General features: G+C 40.1%; 1 protein-coding gene across 5 annotated transcripts in view; it reads right to left on the reverse strand.

The window, feature by feature from the left end:
• LOC133263304 (bifunctional heparan sulfate N-deacetylase/N-sulfotransferase 3) overlaps positions 1–18052 on the reverse strand; it is a 62626-nt gene extending 44574 nt beyond the window's left edge. For 2 of the 5 annotated variants that reach the window (XM_061443037.1, XM_061443027.1), the window contains exons 1-2: positions 17979–18052; positions 9797–10923 (exon numbers count right to left, since the gene is read on the reverse strand). In XM_061443037.1, the coding sequence (XP_061299021.1) occupies positions 9797–10777 (981 nt within the window). In that variant the 5' untranslated portion in view covers positions 10778–10923; positions 17979–18052. Of the gene's footprint in view, positions 1–9134; positions 9154–9796; positions 10924–17978 lie in introns of those variants that run through there. The other 3 variants (XM_061443045.1, XM_061443060.1, XM_061443053.1) reach the window with 3 other exon arrangements.
• Positions 18053–20259: the final 2207 nt, after the last annotated feature.

The raw sequence follows: 20259 nt of genomic DNA on the forward strand, positions 1-20259 counted from the left end.
GTCCAGAGGAGGGTCACGAGGATGATCAGGGGACTGCAGCACCTCCTGTGTGAGGATAGGCTGAGAAAGTTGGGGCTGTTCAGCCTGGAGAAGAGAAGGCTGCGTGGAGACCTCATAGCAGCCTTCCAGTATCAGAAGGTGGCCTATAAGGATGCTGGGGAGGGACTATTCATTAGGGACTGTAGCGATAGGACAAGGGGTAATGGGTTAAAACTCAAACAGGGGAAGTTTAGATATAAGGAGGAAGTTCTTTACTGTGAGGGTGGTGAGGCACTGGAATGGGTTGCCCAGGGAGGTTGTGAATGCTCCATCCCTGGTGGTGTTCAAGGCCAGGTTGGACAGAGCCTTGGGTGACATGGTTTAGTGTGAGGTGTACCTGCCCATGGCAGGGGGTTGGAACTGGATGATCTTAAGGTCCTTTCCAACCCTAACTATTCTATGATTCTGAGATTCTATGACAAGCAAAGCTCCCACCGATTGCCTGGATGAATTTGGACAGTTTGGAAGATCCATTTACCCAAGTATCTTACCTGACTTCCCGTAATATTAAGGCACATACTCACCAGCTGAAGTCATTGTGAGTCTTTCACTAAATTCAATAAGCACCATTAAGTGAAATTCTGCATTTTTAGCTCTTAAACTGTACTTTGATGAAAGAAGTTAGTATTAATACAGCTAAATGATATCCCTGTTCTGCATTTAACAGAAATAAAATCCTGCATTTCTTTTACAGGTCAAAAAAATCCCCAAACCCCAGGCCAATTGAAACAGAACTAATAAACACCCTCCTGCTGCATATAATATTTTCCCCTGCATTTTGGTCAGACAGGCTTCAACAGAGAACTTGCTGGATCCTGCATTTTTGCCTAACACTTTATCTGCTATGAACACCAACTACAAAGAGGTAAGGTCTCAGAATAGAACAGAGCTAAAAGTCAAAACAAAGTGACTCCAAGATGCATTTTAAAGTCTCTTCTTATTTATCCAGTTAAGTTCCTTTGATCTGATGACTACTGATATCCAATACAGTGGGAAATTGTTAGCCATTACACAAGCATTCAGGAAGCTGTACTGCAAAATCACATACACAGCCCCACCACAGCTGCCTCAGCTCTGAGTATGACAGGCCATCTTTCAAGGGTGACAGAGTAGTTCAGACCCAGTTCCAGTTCACTTCTGGGCCAGTCTGCTGTGCCTCCTTAGTCTGACTTGTCTGCATTGCATCCCATCAGCAGTAGAAAAATTGTAAGACTTGTTCATTGATTCATGTAGACATTGGCCTAGCTACATGTAAGGCCTCAAAAACTCAGGTTCAAACAATAACTCGAGATGCAAAGCATTTGCATGTCTGCAACCCCTCATTAGACAACCCACACTTTTACAGCTTCAGATCTTGTTTGGTAGGATGCACAGTATTTTGTCATAGAACATTGGCATAGCTATTCAGTCTAATGATGTCTAACACTTTATAGTCATACAGCTCAAAGAACAGAGGTTATTACCCATGCTCCTACATTTATTACCAACAACACGTGCTTCTTATTTAATGTTTCTTCATAAGCCAACCCCACCTCTAGCTTTCACTACAGCCAACATGCATTGCAAACAGAGTTTGCCTGGAGGACAATGGCTACTCTCCAGGCAAGACAGCCCTTTGCTGCACAGGCTGGCCATGAGCTTCCACTACAGTAAACCCTGTGCTCCCTTATGCTCCTTCATCCCTCACTGCTTGGCTGTGCTGCTCAGGGCCCTTTACCCTTCTGTTGGCAACATGAAGCTCAGTAGAACCACCAAATACTGAAAGAAGGTTCAATGCTGGAAGAATTTCTACGGCTAATCTCTCAGCAGCAGAGACCACATAGCCTCACCTGAATGCACAGGAATGCAGTTTAATTAGTGAACTGACAAACAAGGACATCAAAAGTACCCAAGTTCTTTAGGAAAGTGAAGTAAAAATGTGGTGTCAGTGTTGTTAACAGCAAAGTCCAACAGCCTGTGAATATGGTCTTCCAAAAAACTTCAGTCTTATATTTTTCCTGCATGTCAGTATTCACTGGACCTCAGTGTTCTCACTGGCATGTTAAACTGACTACTCCACAGGCTGGATAAGGTATCAGTGACACAATCCATCCACAAATGTTCCTTAGTTTGTTATTGGGGTTTTTTGTCCCCTAATAGAGCCAAGAATATTCCTGTGTCTTTTAATACTGTATCTAATTGAAAATATTTACCTTTGTCCCTATATTTCGGGTGAGCTGAGGCATACCAAAAGCTTTTTCTTTCTAATGTTCCGCGTTTACTGACAGAAAAAAAGATCTGTGACCAAAGACTTTCATTTTCTCTTTTTGCCCTAAAGCTCCATGTCAGAAACAGCTGGGAATTCAGTCTTCAGCTTGCTCCCAGGTAAGGGTCACAAAAATTTATCTTTTTTCTCTTCTTTGTAAGTAGCTCTAAAGTTGCTGAATGAAATTTCCCTGCTACGTCAGCATCAGTATCAAATAAATGACAGAAAAAGAGAAAGCAAACAAGGCAAGCTTGCATAAAATAACAGATACAGCTCTTTTCTCAAGCCATATTTTTAATGATTGTATGTAGTCAGCACAGAAAAGACATAAGAACTTATGTCAAGTTTATAAAAATTTGGACAGTTCATTGACTCCTACATAGTACCTAGTCTAAGGGATATAATTCAGCACAAAAATACCCAAAACTTTAGTGAAACATGGGACAGTAATAGGAGAAACACGGGGGGGGTGATTTTGCTATAAGTGTTAATGCACACCTTCCCCGTTTTTGCACAAGTGTTTGTATTTCTAAAGACAAGATTACAAAAACTAGACCTACATAGATCAGTAACCCAGCTGGCCAAATTCTACACTTGCAGACTCAAACCACCACACAGGAATCCAAACTGAGCTCTGCATTTGATTATACTTTAAGAGACTGAGAATAGATCTTAGCAAAAATTCCCTGCCAATATTACATTTCTTCCAACAGCACATTTCATACCATTTTGCCAAATCTAATTTTTAAAGACTTACATTTTGCTTCCTTTAGTGTATTAGCCTCTATTCTGCTATTTTATTGGCTATTCAGCTTACACTTAGATATCTCTGTCCCTTACATTAAATATTTTTATTCATCCTCACTGTTTATACCCTGCAGACATCTGCAGCCTATTGCTTTCTACTTGGGTCATCATTACTTACCAAATTCTTTCGCCTTTTTTTTTTCCCTCTCTGACATCTTCTGACTCATCTGGTGTCTCTAAGCACTCTCAAAATATTTCTAAGTTGTGCAGAGTTGAGCACAATATTCTAGAAACCTCATCAGTAAGATGAAGTTGTTGCAGAGTTGAGCACAATATTCTAGAAACCTCATCAGTAAGAAGTACTTTCCTAATGTACTTTCCTAATGTACTTTCCTAATGTTCCATAGTCATCCTGAATTTCAAACCAGCTTACATTATAGACTCAGGTATATTTTAGTATTTGCCTTGCTTTTAGGATATTTTCAGGATTACAATTTTCAGAAAAGGAAACTGAAATTGGAAATAGGGCATTGTCACTCCATGAGGTATTAGATATACACTGGCAAGCAGCCACTTCTACTAGCGTAATCACCAAGAATCAGTCATGGAGTTGCACTGACTTCTTCCAGACTGAACAGCTAAGAAAAAAAGGAAACCTCCCATGCAGATGTACTGAAGAAGAAACTAGTGAAATAGAGTCCCATTTCTACCCCCATTTTTCTCTTCTTGCCAGACTGTGCCTTCTTGATGCTGCTGAAGAGTGGGAAGGAGGTAGGCCCAATTTTGGTATTGTGTTTTACAGTTAATTGCTTTGATTTCTAGATCTGTGCGCAGTGTGTTTTTATTAGCTGGTTATGAAAATTTTATCCAATTCTGTCAGCAGCAGGAACTGGATGGCTGACTTGTCATCTGAAAAAGCCCAGAATAAATCTTGCAGCAGCCACGGTGATCAATCGGTACAGCTCTGTGGTAAGCTACAGTTGCATTATTTTTATTTGAATTAACAAAGTGCTTTTTGAGCAAAAAGCACAAAATGAAGAGAGACTCTGACAAAGAGAACTTGCAATCTAAGGAAAGAGAGGGACTGACAGGATAGCTGAAGAATACACGCCCAGGAGGCTGGAAAGTAGTTTCAGCACATAACTGTTCTTAATTTTGCCTCCAGGATGACAAAGCTAGAACACTGGTCCAGGTCTGGTGCATCAACTGTAACATCTATGTCTAGCACATGCCTTCTCTCAAGCAGCCAAAGCAAGGCCAACTCCCCACCCTCAGCCACCCTTCTCTGGTCAAAGACTTATATATCCAGTTTTCTGTTTCTAACATCAGTGGAAAGATGACTGGGAAAGCAGCCTATATGCTGGTAGCAGCCCATGAAAAATATTAAACAATTCTACTAACTTGTTTTAAACTAGTATTTTAGTTCCAAGATCTAATCCTAATTCTCTATTGCCTCAAAGTGCGTAATATTCCACAGTACTGTATATGAAACAAGGCACTCAGGATGTTAAATCAGTCTTCTTAGCGCATCAGACAGCTACAGAAACACCAGTTAATAATTTTTTTTTTTTTTTTTTTTTTTTACTCTTTTTAGGGACAGAATGTACTTTTTGCTTCTTATTTTAGCCAAGTCAATATAAAATACCTCAGGTCAGATTAAGAGAAAAAAAATGCACATACTATTATATGCAATAATAGTAAGCACAGTGAATAATGGCATAAAGGTACTACAGCTAATGGACTGGGAATGTAAAATAATTTAGCAGAAGTTCCTAATAGTTAATTTTTTTATCATTTAAAGAGGTGATTAAAAAGAGCTTTTTGAACCTCCCGAAAGGAGGAAAAATTTATGGCTCAGTGTAAGCAAATGGACATGAGTATCTTTGAAGCTTCTGCAACTGACACATTTGATGACACATCTATCATTTTATTGATGACCTTCTACATGATCCTATAGATAAAGAAGCAATTAACTTACAGATTCAGACTTCCTCCTGTGACAGGAATGACCCTTTGCCTTGACAGCTTGGGCTTTCTGAACCTGTTTGCCATTCTGCCTTAACACAAAATATATCTAAGCCTCTTTTCTGAGGCAAATATTTAGGTAACTTCTACACAGAAGTAACCAAAATGCTTTCTGGTTAAATCCTCTCCATTACCAGAAGATTGTTTGGCACAGATGATACACAAAGAGGATAGCTCTTGCTCTTCAATCCAACAACTCTAATGCCAAAAGACTAGAGTTTCAAGCTTGTATTGCCCATTTCAATGCTCCTATACTAACAGGTGCATTGCCAAAGTGCTCACAAAATAGAAGGAGAAAATAAAGGTATTTCACCCCCTCCCAATAATGGATACAGTTAGTATGAAGCCTTTTTGCTTGGCAGTTATAAAATGGTAATTACAAGTGTAGAAAAAGATTAGCCTTACGCAAAGAAAGTGAAGAAATCCCATCCGGACTTCAATTCAAAATGTTTCTTTTGAAAGGCACACACCAAGGACAAGACAGTCAAGAGGAGATCACACAGCTAATTATTTGGAAAAAATAATTTCACAGTATTCTAATTTTTATTTTTGAAAATTTGATCAACTCTTAGGGAAATACAGAAAGTACACGTATGGGGGAAGTGAAGGCAAAGGTAGACCAGCTTACTGCTTAGACCACTAGCAGTACACCAACTATCATCAGGGGAAAAAAAAAAAGTCTTATTTAACTTCCCCTCTATTAGCAGCTACCTTCTCCTTGGAAAGGTCTTAAGATTTTATGGTCATAAAAATTTAACAAAGAGCAACTGTGTAAAAAAAAATAAATAAATAATTAATACTAAAAAGACCATCAGCCAGGACCATCATGGTCTATTAATATAAACTTACATTGTTGGTTTCTAGACAGATTTTTTCTGTATGTGTATTTTAAAACTCAGTTAAAAATTATTTGCACTGTGCAAGTTAAGTCTTCTAGAAGACACAAGAAAAATTTAGCACAGCACTGGCACAGCATAATGGTCCCTCCTGACAGAAATTAGATGGGAAAAATAGTTACTGAAAAAATGAACACTGAGATTCATTTAACAAGTATATTTTCAAAGTTGCCAGCAATTAAGACTATGAAAATGTTCTCTAGTAGTATTTCTATATTACCAGATGAAGATAAAATAAATAATTTTGAAGACTGATTGTTACTGTTGATGCACAGTGACAGCGACTCAGTATTTTACAGTGAAGAACAATGCTCCATCAGTCCAGATTTTATACAGTAGCAGGGAAATATGTAACAATCAGGTAATCTACAAATCTGAAACACCGCTTCAAGTCTGGATTATTTTTTTTTTTTTGGTTGGTTTGTTTGTTTCTTTTAATTGAAGAAGTTGTGGTCAAACTAGAATAATCTTTGTCTGATGTTTAATAAAACAAAACATTAGTTTTACAGGATTGAGGTTGATAAAACTATGTCAAAAGGTTTTTGGAAGGGCTCTTTACAAATGTGTTCCTAACACTATAGCTATGCAAGCTGATTTACCACAACTTTGCCCCCTCTTCAGTGGTACAGAAGACACTCATTTTAGAGGGTTTGCTTTTGGCTTGACCTCTTCTGAGGTTAATATATAATATTGATAAAAAAATTACCACTTAACCATAGACTAGCGGTTTTCCTCAGTGCTTAACTCCAATCCAAAAACTTTAAAGGAAGTTCAGTTTAGCCTAATGTCCAAATATTAACTACTCTGGCCACTCTACAAATCTTGTTTCAGTGTCTGCAGAAGAAATTCCCTTGAAAACCTGATTTTACATGAAATCAGGATCTCTCTCCTTGGAGATGGCCAAAAGGCGATTGGACATGGCCCTGCTTGAGCAGGAAGGTTGGACCAGATGAATCTCCAGAGCTGGTTTCCAACCTCAGCCATTCTGGAATCCTGTGAATTGCAATGTAACAACTACCCTGTACTTGCAGGATCCTACAGGTTATCTTTTGTTACAGTGAACCTCTGTTTTAACTCTTACAAAGAAAGAGCAAGACAGGCATAGCTTTCAACTTGTTCATCTAACTTGTATCTGAACTTCAGGGACTCAATCAATCAAGCCTTCTAAAGCAAATCTAGGTTCTCTATGCACTCAACATAGTGCATGTCAGCACAGCCCTTGTCTCAGAAGACCCAAGACAAATGCTGCCTTCTTGAGTTAGACAGTCAATCATGAATGCTTATTTTTGCTATCAGTTCTGCATTAACCCTCCAGTTTCTGAACTCTTTGCTATCTAGAGGAATGGGCAGAGGCAATCTTTGAGGTTCTCTGCATGCTGGGAGCTTTCTGAAAGGTTTTAGGTTTCTTTGCATTAATACAGCACATGTGGGAACATTTGCCTTACTTTCAGCAAGCTCACAGTCCTACCAGACGGGAGTATATTCAGGAAATATTAAACAGGAACCATATAAAACAAAATTAAAACACAAATAAGCATTTTAACCAACTCTATATTGCTAGTATTTAAAATGTAAGCTGAGTAGAAATGAGTTAATCTTGAGTGCTGAAATTATACAAAGCCTACATTTAGCAACTATTTTCACACTCGCAGCGCACATTTCTCAGTCACAGTCAACGCAGCAGAACTCAGTAAACCACTCCTGTTTAATAGGATGTCATTTATCTGCAAATATACTTTACAATAACGGATTTTCAACTACTGCAAATTGATTTTATTTCTTTCCTTCCAAATGTCACTGTGCCACAGAGAATAACTCCTTTGAAATTAATAATAATGAAGATGCATTGCATCTGACAGCCCTAACAACATGTTTACTAGAACATTCTACCTTTAAACAGATACAGAATCAGAAGAGAATACTTTTTCAGATTCCACTGTTTCAGCACACAGTTCTGTATAAACAGAATTATCCTACTTAAAAGTTATTTCCATTTTGGTATTATTACTATTTGATAGTTTTATTTCGGGAAGCTATGACATACTGCAAATTATTGCCCCAAACAATAGTTTATCCTTTTGTATCTACTTTAATCAAAATAATAGTCTCCTGTTTCCAGTAGGTAATTCTGGCAATTAATTATCCTAACTTACCCTAAAAGGACAACCCTAAGGTGTCACTCACAAAGAGAAACAATACTAAAAATATTCTTTCAAACTGCTACTGCATAACACAGTGAGAGATTTATTCATGTTTGTATTTTACATATTTTGTTACCAGAAACCACAGAACAACAGGAGTTTTGCCAGTGGTGTGGGTCATTATTTCTTTCCTATAATATGAGTTTCAGTTAAGAAATTCTCAAACATGCTCACCCTCCTAACTCAAATGCTGCCATCACATTCCACACTGAAACTTCATTTACTGAGTTTCACTTTTATTCCAGCTCTCTCCCGTGCAATTTGCTTGCATAAGGAAAACACCTACTTATCTAGAAGGTGTATCTTATTTATGATTGCATGCGCAGAGAACGTTTTGGAAAAGTGTATGCTCCAACGTTAAAGCAAACTGTAACTAGAAGCCCAAACCTTTTGTTTCAGGAAGCAATATATATCCAGGGTTACTTCAGCTTGACTAATATATTAACACCGAAAATGAAACAAAAAACTGACCATCAAAACTGCATGCAGCGCTGCCGTTTCCTTTCCTCTTTCCAGTCCGAAAGTTCTAACAAAATATTCTCCCTTTTTTTAGCACAAACAGGGCAACAAACAGCAACTTACCCATTTATAGCTTCAACACCAAGTACAGTTATGTAAGGTGACCTCTAACTATCTGCTTTGTAGCAGCACCCTCACAAAAGAAAAGCAAGGTATACAGCGCAAAACAGCCCTAAGATGTTACCCCTGCTGACCCATAACTACCCTCACACTTGAACAGCACAATAAAGAGAAAAATGACCTTCAGGAATGTACAATTTAAAATGTTAAAATGGAAACTGACAAGTCATTTAGTGACAGAACAAACTTAAGATATTAACACAAATCTTCCTTGCAAGCAAGAGCCATGAAACAGATAAAGGTGAAATGCTGCAGCCAACTCTTGACATCTGAAACCTATTTCAAACTGCTAATAATACAGTCTATTCTTCAAAATTTACATTGACATTTACTTTTGCTCACCACATTTACCTCCTGCTTGTGAGATTAGCAACATGCACGTTACATACAAATAGCTCTTGGGTCCAGCTCTGAAGTCCTGTGCTGTTTTTAACTGCCACTGGAGCATGTGATTAGACAGAAGCTATGATCAGACCAGAAAATTAAGCATACTGCAATTATGTTTAGAATTGTGCACGTTGGGTTGCTTATAGTGTGTGAAAACTCTACCACTCTTACTTCTTTTCTTTACCCATTACTTAGAAACTAGTTGTCTTCAGTTTCCTTTTTGGGAAACCGTTTTCCATATATAGTAAGGAGAATGGAATTCAGAGGTGCCCAGCAACCCGTTCATAGAACTTATCTCAGCAGGGACTTTCATATGTCATTAGAGAGAAAACAAGTGGTAGTAACCAGTGAGTCATTTTATCTTACAATTCTTTTCTTATACAGGTACAAGTAACACTGCATGAACTCTCCTGTAATCAGAACTACTACACCAGGAATTGGTGACCACTCAAAGCCAGCCAGCCAGCCAGCCTTCTCTCTCAAGGTCCAAACAGTTTGCATTAGCACTTACTGATATGCATCCTGTGTGAGCTCCAACTATTAATAACTATTCACTTTAAGATTAAAAAAAAATGGCACTTTGCTGTAGTGACCATTAGTTCGTGTGCATACTTTACCTGTACATCATTGGTGTTCATTCTTGTTCCGTCCTTCCCAACAAAGATGTCATCGATGTCAACCAGAACATACCTATCCAAGGACAGTCTGAGCCTCTTGCCAGACAGGAAAGAGACAGCATCTATGAAAATCAGCCTGTGCAGCCAAAAATTCAAGTTATTGCCGAAAAGGACTCGCTGAATCCCATCGTGGAGCCCCAGATCATGAATTACCGTGGCATAGAGAGCACTTATAGCAGCAGGTGGTGAAAGGTTTTCTGCTGTCTTTACTTTAGCAAATATCACTGGTTGATAAGTCGTATGATTAACGTGGAAAACTGCCCAGTCATTTCCAAGCACTGGACCTTTCTCAAGCTTAGAAGATTTAGTCACATGAAGCAGTGGGGAATGAGGGTTAATGCAACAGTCCTTTATACCCAGATTGCTGTGGACATGGAAAGGAAAGCCCTTCAACTGAGAGCTCTGCAAGCTGTTCTCATTACCTTTGTGAAATCCAATAACACCTACACCATACTCTATACAGTACTTATCTAGAAGGCCTCTGTTCCAGGAGTCCATGTTCACATACTTTAGAATATTTTCATATACTATGAGAGCATATTTGCCTTTATTTTTGTCTATAAGCACTGGGAGGTCACCTTTCCCGGATGCAATCTCAATGTGAAACTGAAATCTACTAGATTCTAAAATGGTTATTATATCTTGGCCTAGTGCTGAATACTGACTTTCCACAAACACCAGCACTACAAGATCTGTCCTCAGGGGGTCAACGGACTTCATGGTCTTCATCTCCATCAGCTTGTACTGCAACAGTTGAGGATCACCACATTCCACTTCTGAAGAGATTTCAGGAAGTTCATTTTCCTGTTTGTAGCCATTATACAAGTAATATGCAGAAATAACTATGCTCACCATACAAAAAGTGGCCAGCAAAATAACTGTCCTTTGAAAATGTCTGTGAAGTTTCAGGATAAAACTCATGTTGTTTACTTGCCTTAGATTGTTCTTGACAGCAGCATTAAAAACAAACACAGATTCTCGACAACTTGTTCCAATCCTCTGAGGTATTTATGTAACCATTGCAGCACACACCTCTATCTTCCACAAAACTTTACAGAAGGTATAGTCTAGAAGAAAAGAAAATCAGAGATTTAATTAAGGCATCCCACCTGTTGGAAGTATCATCACACTTAGAGTAACAGTGAGCAAAGAAATCACTGCCAGGCAGAGGTTTAGAAACAAACAGTTCAAGACTTCAATAATTCCTTTTTTAAATTTTGCATTAGTAGCATTATTTCTTCCGGCTCCATTAGCTGCCACGCTTGCTTGAATGTCTCTAAATTTCACAGGCTCCTTACCCCAGAAGATCAAGTAAAAGAGGGTAGGCATAGGAAGCACTGAAAAACAAGATACGGCAGCAAAGAACTCCCTGCTTTTTGATTTTTTCTTTTTATTTTTCCCACGGATAAAAGTAAACTCCCAATAGACAATTTGTGACAACCTAAACACTGAAGAAAATTTAAAATCTTCCTCTTTCCACCCCAAACAGCTGGGGGAACATCAGTCTATATGACTAAACAAATTTTCTTACATTACTTTTTGAAGAACCAAGAAGTGCTCAAAACACGTATGTTTCACCTGTTGTGTACCTATCGGTATGTACAGCTACATACTGGTAGAACCTGTATTATGTGTATTATAGGAGTATTTTTAAAACAAAAACTACACTTCCCCCCACCCCGCAACATTAAAAGTAAACAAATAACATTTCACTGGACTATGTACTGTTTTGCAGATAGTGCAAATTACTTCTTTATTAAAAAAAGCAGTAAAATAATCCAGCTTGTAAATTTAAGAAAAGAGAGTAATAAATCAAAAGCTAACTTAAGACGCAGATCATCTAATGATATACTTAGGCTTTAACTTGTACCTAAGGAAGGCAGCCTTTTCTCAAGCAAACAGTACAACTGCTGTCAGAAGTTTCTAGTAAAACAACTGAACGATGTGACAAATATCAAATAATTAAGTAATATAAGTTAGAAAGGAAGATTAAAAATACATTTTGAAAACTACAAAGAGTATGAAAAACACTTGAGTGTATAAAGATTTAGAACATGCTAATGTAACTTCAAATGTAGTACACAACCATTTGTTAATTGGACAAGGATAAACTCTTTTTGTAATGTTAACAGGACCATTTCCCAGCTAAGCACATGCTTCCATGCTCAACTGTTTGGTTGTTTGGTTTGGTAGGTTTTTTTGTTTGTTTGTTTTCTGTTGTTGTTGTTTTGGTTTGGGGTAATTTTTTTGTGGTTATTTTTTTTTTTTGTTTTAGTAATGAAGAAGGACTTAAAAGGTCAATACCAAAAAGTTCCAATATCCAGTAACCAGTATCAAATAGTCTGTACTGATTGACAGAATATTAAATTTTCTTGTGAGATCATGGCTAACAAATGGTATCTACTCAAGCTCTATCCAATGTTTTGTACTTTCTAAGGTTTACTGGGGGATGTTAGAAATGTTGATTCCTAAAATGGCTGACAACCTTCAGTACTGAATCAGGGAGCAGATGATAATAGAAGAAATAAAGTCAGCTTCTGATCCAAAATAAACTACAGTATCTAAAAAGATTAATTACATAGTAATAAGAGGCGGGGAGAAGGGAAAGGCAGAGGACAAAACCAAATAACATGTCAGGTACTTGAGCCATTTAACCACTTGACAAAGGCTCCTCATCCTACAATATAAGGAAGGTGGTCTTTCAATCAAGGTTTTAAAGTTAAAAATGTTATGCACATAACAGCACCTATGTAACTTCCACAACTTTAACTAAGTCCCAAACACTGATCCTCCCAGTGCCATAATGAGCACAAAGTAAAAATACAAGAGTAGGAAAAATAGATAAGGGGAAAAGCGAGAAACTACACAGCACTCCAGTTATCAAACCAGCAAATTTAAGCACCAAGAGTAAATATACATAAGCTGTCTCATTCATAATTAAGGTTCCCTTCAAACCTGCATCTCGCCAGACAACCCTGCTTTCTGGATATGTTAGAATAGAATCATAGAATAGTTAGGGTTGGAAAGGACCTTAAGATCATCTAGTTCCAAACCCCCTGCCATGGGCAGGGACACCTCACACTAAACCATGTCACCCAAGGCTGTGTCCAAACGGGCCTTGAACACTGCCAGGGATGGAGCATTCACAGCTTCCCTGGGCAACCCATTCCAGTGCCTCACCACCCTTACAGTAAAGAACTTCTTCCTTATATCCAATCTAAAGGTTCTACTCTCTTCACCTCTACTCTCAGATAGGAGTGTATTAACCCTTTCTGTTCTTGGTAGACTTGCAACCAGCCTTGAACCATTCCTGCAGCTGCACACAGGTTTTAGAAAGGAGTTTCAGGAGTTTTGCCTTGCACCCAGGCAGAGAGGGTCATTAATCAGTGTTAGACAAAAAAAAAAAAACAAACAAACAGCAAAACCCAAACCAAAAATCCACAAAAAAACCCAACCAAACAAAAACCCCCCAAAAGACAACCAAGCAAAAAAGAAAACAAAACAAAACCCATAAAAACAAACAAAAAACCCTTCAAAAAACAAACACACAACACATACTAACAGTTTCTCAGTTTCCTAGAGGCATGGATCTGAAAAGAACATACAAAGACTGAACAACAATCTGAAAATACCTTTAGAAGAACTCAAAAAACCTTTTTAAGTATGGAGGTGTCTGGTCTTGGTCACACTACCTTCAAGAATAATACCAGTTTAGATAGCAGAAGAGAGATACCCAACACTGTAAGAAGCCAGGTGAAAAGGAAGGAGCTCCATCCTGAATGAGTAACACCAAAGAGATGTTTCCAGACAAATGATTTTACGTTACACATACAAAGGCTTCTCTTCATTTTGTATTTCCAATTCAGCCGTCTGAATGCCAAGAAACTCCCAATTTGAGTGGCTAAAATTCTTACTGCATTCTGTAGACAAGCCGTACATATGCCTGCTTATCTTCAGTAACAGCAGACCTGGCTTGCTTACCTCACAGAGCTCAGGGCTGGTTCACCCAAGAGATGTGAGTCTGCAAAGCAGAATTCCTGCTGACAAAAGTATTACTTCTTTGAATGACACAAAGTCAACCACCACATGACCAACAAGCACAATGCTCACCTGCTTCTTTTAGCCTTAAGCTCCTCTAACACAGCTCCAAAACAGCCCTATTCTTAGGACTTTGGTGGTTTCTGTCATATTGAGAGGGAGTTCCCAGCAGCATGATCTAGACATTTCTTTCTTTACCAGCCTACACTTCTGACAGTCACTTGAACTTGAGAATCCTGCTTCCAGTAGGAAAAATTTACAGTGACCTAAGCTCATGACAAGGAAGGACTGATTAGACAGAATTGTTTGAATGAGCTATGACTGAAGGGGTGCAACCCCAGGGCTACTAAAGTCAGCAGCAGGAACGCTTAAAATATTTGCAGCAAGGACACAGCTTCTAATGCGGCTCCATAGAGCAGAAGATCTGGAGCCAGCCCCGAAACCTGTATTTTCTTCTAGAAAGCCTCTGTCATTTTATCCCTGCCTCCTAGTTGCCGGTACCTCCTGGATCGGCAGAGAGCAGCTGTAAATGGCTGAAAATGCCAAGACAGATGCGAGTTTGAGAAGTGAGGAATCCTCCAAGACCCAGCAGGATACAGCTAGACTTGGCATCCTCCCCACTCAAGACAGGAAGGTAGAGGAATGGAACAGAGTAAGGCACACGTTTGAAATACATGCCGTCTTGAACAATCTTGATGCTTATGTAATTTTCACTTAAGAACTGTTTTGCATGGCAAGAGCTCAAAAGAACATAAAAAAAAAATAAAAATACAAAGAGAACGTGCATTTAAAAATACCAAAATAGTTTCAAAGCCTTGATGAAGTAGCTGCTGTTCCCCCAGGAAAGCAACACTTTACTCTTGAGCAAGAGTACTTGCTAGGTATTCCACTAGTATCTTACAGCACTATGCTACAATAAGTCATGCATCAAACTTGACAGTGGAGTTTTCTGAGCTCCTACCATTTACAGTTTTCTTTAGTTTTTTGTTTCATTGCTACACATAAACAACCAAACTCTTGGCTTCTATAAATCACTTCAGCCAAATAACCCTAACGGCAATACTTGCATGAGGCAACACTGGCTGGGGATACAGCCTATTAATAAAATACAGAAAGTGAACATGAAGAATTTGAAACTGTAATTCTTGATTTTTTGTATTTTCTGGCAGTAAAGTTTATATGATAAACACCAAAGCAGCCAGCCTGGAAGCCAGTCCCTGGACTCAGACTCACGGGCAGCCGCTTACAGTGTCTGTGGGGTTGCCATGGCACTCGCAGAGCAAATACTGTGCCCTCCTTGGTACATTAGCTTGCAGTGAGACTTCCACAGCGCACACAGCCAAGGCTTTGTGTGACTGGCTTTTCTACGCAGCAGAAACATACTGTTTTCTGGACTCAGCAGTTGAAAAGAAACGTGGTTCTGACCATTCAGTATTATAACTGGGATTTAAGGTACTGCAGGCTAAAACCCCACCCTCAAATTAAGTCATTTTCAAGTTCACATCTTCATACAGTAATGAATACTTAAATAGGAAGCCAGGTACTCACATAAAAACAAACACATAAAACTGCTTACAATTAAAAAAAAATTACTAAAGCTGTATTATGAGTATCAAAAAGATTCTTAAAACTACAAGAAACATTCTTCAATTCAGTTGTTTTAAAAATTATCAAGATTAAAACAATGAGATGAGCTCAAATACCCACAAGCAAATGAGAAATTGCTCTCAAATCACATTTTCAAAGCCCAGTAAAAAATACCTGGTTTAGTCTTCCCTCAAGGCTGTGCAAGGGTAACTGTTTACCATGACCCTTGATTAGAAACAATAAAGTTGTATCATACTTACACACAGACATAAAAAATTGTGGTTTTGTTACACATGGCATAACAAAAATCCTTTACATGAAGAACTGCCAAAACCCAGAGCTAGCTCAGGATCAATTGCTCATCAGTATTATTCAGCTATATTATATTTGTCTGGTTACACATGCCTGAACATATTTTTAATATCTTTCTCCTCTTCTAATAATCCCCATCATTATATTCTGGATCTGCTCTTCACTAAACTGGCCTCTACTACAGTGCTATTTACATATAGTAAATGAAGGATGAGTTTTAAATTAAGAAGAGACAAAATCCAGACATACTGTTGGCAAATCAATAACTCTCCGCTGATTAGAATGCTATTTAATTGCTTTAAACATAAAAGCCTGCTTTGGGCAGCCACTATGAAATATGACCTTAAAGGAAGTATTCTGAAGTCACTATATGAACGTTACTAAAATGAAAATCTTTGGATATACGGATGACTTGGTAGGAAGCAACAAAGTGCATTTGGAAACAACCAAACCTGGGATGGAGAGTAGTGGTTGGATTTTGAAATCAGTTATGAAAACATAAAACTGGTCTCTAAATACTGAGTACACCTGCTTACAATGTTATTTTACTGACTGATGTATTTAAGCAGTAATAGCTCAGAGAGGCAAATCCAGGCTGAGAATGAGAACTTATGACTGCATATGAAGATGACAATTTCAACTTGAAAAAGATTGCAATATGAGACATGAACTGTCTAGGGAAGCTGTTGAGACTGTTTAACATCAGACAACAAACCTTGTAATGCATGAATACTGAAGGGCTTACATTCTGCGGCACATATTTGGTTTTATTTGGGTTTGCTTTGGTTTTGGTGGTTTTTCTTTTGTTTTGTTTTTTAAAGAACAGTTTAGGCAAAACAAGAATTTTATATATGAGATATGTTCTAGATAGATCTGGTCTTTCAAGTCTTTGGTGCAAGCAGATTTCCATTTTCATTGTACCTATGATATCCTTAGATCCATATTGTATTGCTTCACACACTACTACAGAACCTTATGGGACAGAAATTAATGCATCAGAATTTGTCATGAAAAGATATATATAAAGATTAAATTTATGATATTTTATAATATTTTAAAAGACTACTTGTAAGACTTTAAGAGAGTACAGAAGTTGGATTTGGTCTTCAAATTACTATTTTACCTTCATACAATACCTTCTATTGAAAGATATTAAAACACATTACATATCACGCAATTTTTGCATCTTATACAATTTCTCATTCATTACCCCCTCCAATTATTTTTCATCATTTGCAGAAACATCATCTGAAGACTAAACGATTTGCTCAAGACCTTTAAGATAAATATACAACACATTCTGTTGGCCAAAGCACTACTTTTCCCTCTGTTTCCTCCTACAGCTCCCAAGCACAAGCCAAGTGTAGAGAGTTAATAAGGTGGAGTTTGCCACCATTCCTTCCTAGGGCTCCGAGTGGTCTCTCAGGAAGTGAGTGGTGATGCTAACAGATTTATCTCATTTTCCATTCTGTTAAAAAAGAAATAAAGACACCACACCAAAACCTGAAGCAATTATCTAGAACATCAAGTGATGAATTTACTAATACGAAAGCTTTCTGGCATCTTCCAAAGGCTACATATGACAGCTGAATCTAGCAGTAAAACACACCGATTACTGCACGGGATTTTGGAAATCCACTACCTATGAACACTTGAAGTTTACTGCACTGCGATGACCGATTTTGTTCCCCATTACAGTATGTCCGCAAACACTAGAGGGCAACAATGTCGCACCGAAAAACTCCGGGAGGGGGAATGGGGAAAAACCCCAAGCAGCTGAAGGACTGAGGTAGGCACCGCACCATCTGAGGCGGGCAGATGCTAGGTGAGCCAGTAAAGAAGAAAGACAACGCAAAACCCAAAGAAGCACCACACAACAAAACTGGAGACGGACCCTCACACGGCGGGAGGATCGGGACGCCCCCGTGCGCTGGGGGACGAGCCCCGGCAGCGTTGCTGCACCCACCCGGCACCGGACAGCCTCCAGATCCAGCTGCGCTCCCGAGCCAGGCCTGCCCGGCGGTGCCGGAGGCTCAGGAGCCTCCGCAGCGGCTCGGACACAACTTCGCGGAGGGGCGGCCGGGGAAGCCGACAGCGCACCGCCAACCAGCCCGCGGGGTCTGGACACTGTGCCCCGCAGGTCCCGGGGGCACAGCGTGGAGGAGCCACCCGCCCCAACCGTTACCTCCATACGCGCTCCGCCGACATGCCACCGCCGCGGGGCCCGCCTGAGGGTGAGCGCCTGCCTGCCTGCCTGCCCGCCTGCCTGCCCGCCGCAGCTCCCGCTCTCGTTCACCGGCGGCGGGCGCAGGGAGCTGTAGACGGTCCTCCAAGGGGAGGCGCCGACACCCAGCTGGCGTGGGGAGAGTGGTGCGGTGCGGTGCGGTGTGGAGCCGCACCGGCACCGCCCCCGCCACAGCCCTCCCGCGGCAGGGAAGGCCGGCCCCCGGGGATGCGAGTACCGCTAGCCTCGAGGAAAGGCGCCGCACCCGCACTCACCGGCGAGGAGCAGGCAGGGCTCCGCCGTGCCATTTCCCACCATTGGCCATCAGCGGCCCTGTCGCTCGTCGGTCGCCACCTCCCTTTCCTCCTCCCCTTTCTCCTCCTTTTCGGGCGACTCGGCCAGCCCGGGAAGTGGGGAGGCGGAACTGGGCGGGGGTTGACGCGGCCCCTCTCGCGGGCCTCTTCTGCCTCTGAGGGCCGTGGTGGTCGCGCCCACAGGCACCTGCGGTGACTCCTTCCAGGGACCAAGGACCGAGGCTCCTGCTTGAGGTAACTTTCCCACCACCTCTTGCAAACCACAGGCTCCCTCTGCTGTGGCGTTTTTTACCGTCTGTTTTAAATAAAGTATGTTTTGGGGGATTTACCCCGAACCGCCGGTGCATGTTTAGGATATGACCAGTTTCTGAATCGTTTCATATGTGGCAGCACAAAGTGGAAATTCCGCAAGGTCAGCTGTATTTTCTTAAGACAATTTGGGGTTAAAGTATCGACAGAATGCCAAGTAATGCGTTTGCAGCCTCACTGCTTTTCTTTATTGAATTTTTTAACCCTAATTTAAACAGAGTTAGTCCCTCTGAATTATTTTTCACTGATACTCTGCATCCTTTGCTCCAGAGATGGGGCTATTTTACTACTGCAGACTAGGGAGTTACGATTCTCTGCCTGAACCACATTATCTTCACAAATGAGAAGTAAAATTAATAAATTTTACAAGTGCTCTCTTGATCTAGCTAATTTACTTCACAATTCTTTATTCTCTCTTTTATTCTCATGACACACTCTGAAGGAACACCAGAATTTTAACATCTTCTAAACTATTGGTCTCAGGCCCCATGAGCTAGACTTCCTGTAGGACAGAGGACTTACTGACATGAGGGTGCACTCTGTGTGAGTCTGTTGATCCACAGAATAGAGTTCCTCTGAAATCCTGTTCTACACAAACGGATTCTCTCCCATATTAAACTTCTTAAGTGCATGTTATGTCCTGACAGAGTCTTGATTTTGAACCTCACTTCTAGGAAGGATTTTTCCTACAGTATGCTATCAGATATGGGTTAGAAGCCAGCCAAAAATGACTAAAATTCTTGAACATGAGTTCAAACTCACCAGTGGGCATGGTTTCCCTCCTATGAGTCTTTCTGAGTAGCTTGCGCTGGTTTTAAGTTACCACTGTCCAACATGGACAGAAGAGTGTTACATACTGCTTGTCCTTGTAAGCACTTGGATGCTCACAGAGATGTGCTAGACATTGCACAGCTGAAGGCTTCAGCACTGCAAGTCAGCATCTGTAGCACTGAATGGTTCTGGCAGGAATTTTAAGAGCTTTGATCTTTCTTGGTGCTACTTTTCAGACTTGAGCTGTCATTGAAGCATGAACTGGTCAGGAGGTCTTAGCCATTCTATTAGCAATACATATTAAGATACTGCTGAGTGTGCTTCTGGCCAAGATTTCTGCCTGGCACCCAATATGTCACAAAACAAACTGTAGTAATGCGGTGTTACATTACTATTGAGTGGTACATATGGCATAATTGTGGCTGTTTCAATATCTGATGTCACATCTAATGTGTACCACCCCAGAACTGAATAGATAAATGAGTAATTAATTCGGACAAAAAATGAGGTGAGAGGGAAACCGGTGGGCTACTAGTTGTATGCAAAACAGAGGCATATTAAGACAACTGCCAGTCTGTATTCTGAGCTAAGGCGAACACCTGTACTGCTGCTGTTGTTATGCAAGGCAGGGACTGAACCCTAGTTCCCAGATGAATGTATCGATTTAAACATGTAGGATTCAAGACTTTTTGATGTATACCAACACACCAGATCACAGAATGGCTGAGATTGGAAGGCCCCTCAGGAAGTCATCTTGTCCATTCTCCCTGCTCAAGCAGGGTTACTCACAACAGGCTGCCCAGGACCACATCCATTCTGCTTTTGAACATCTCCAAGGACAGAGACTC

The sequence above is a fragment of the Pezoporus flaviventris genome, unplaced genomic scaffold (assembly GCF_033815535.1).
Source record: "Pezoporus flaviventris isolate CSIRO_AGI_PZ_B2104156 unplaced genomic scaffold, CSIRO_AGI_Pfla_v1 ptg000002l, whole genome shotgun sequence".
NCBI lineage: Eukaryota > Metazoa > Chordata > Aves > Psittaciformes > Psittacidae > Pezoporus > Pezoporus flaviventris.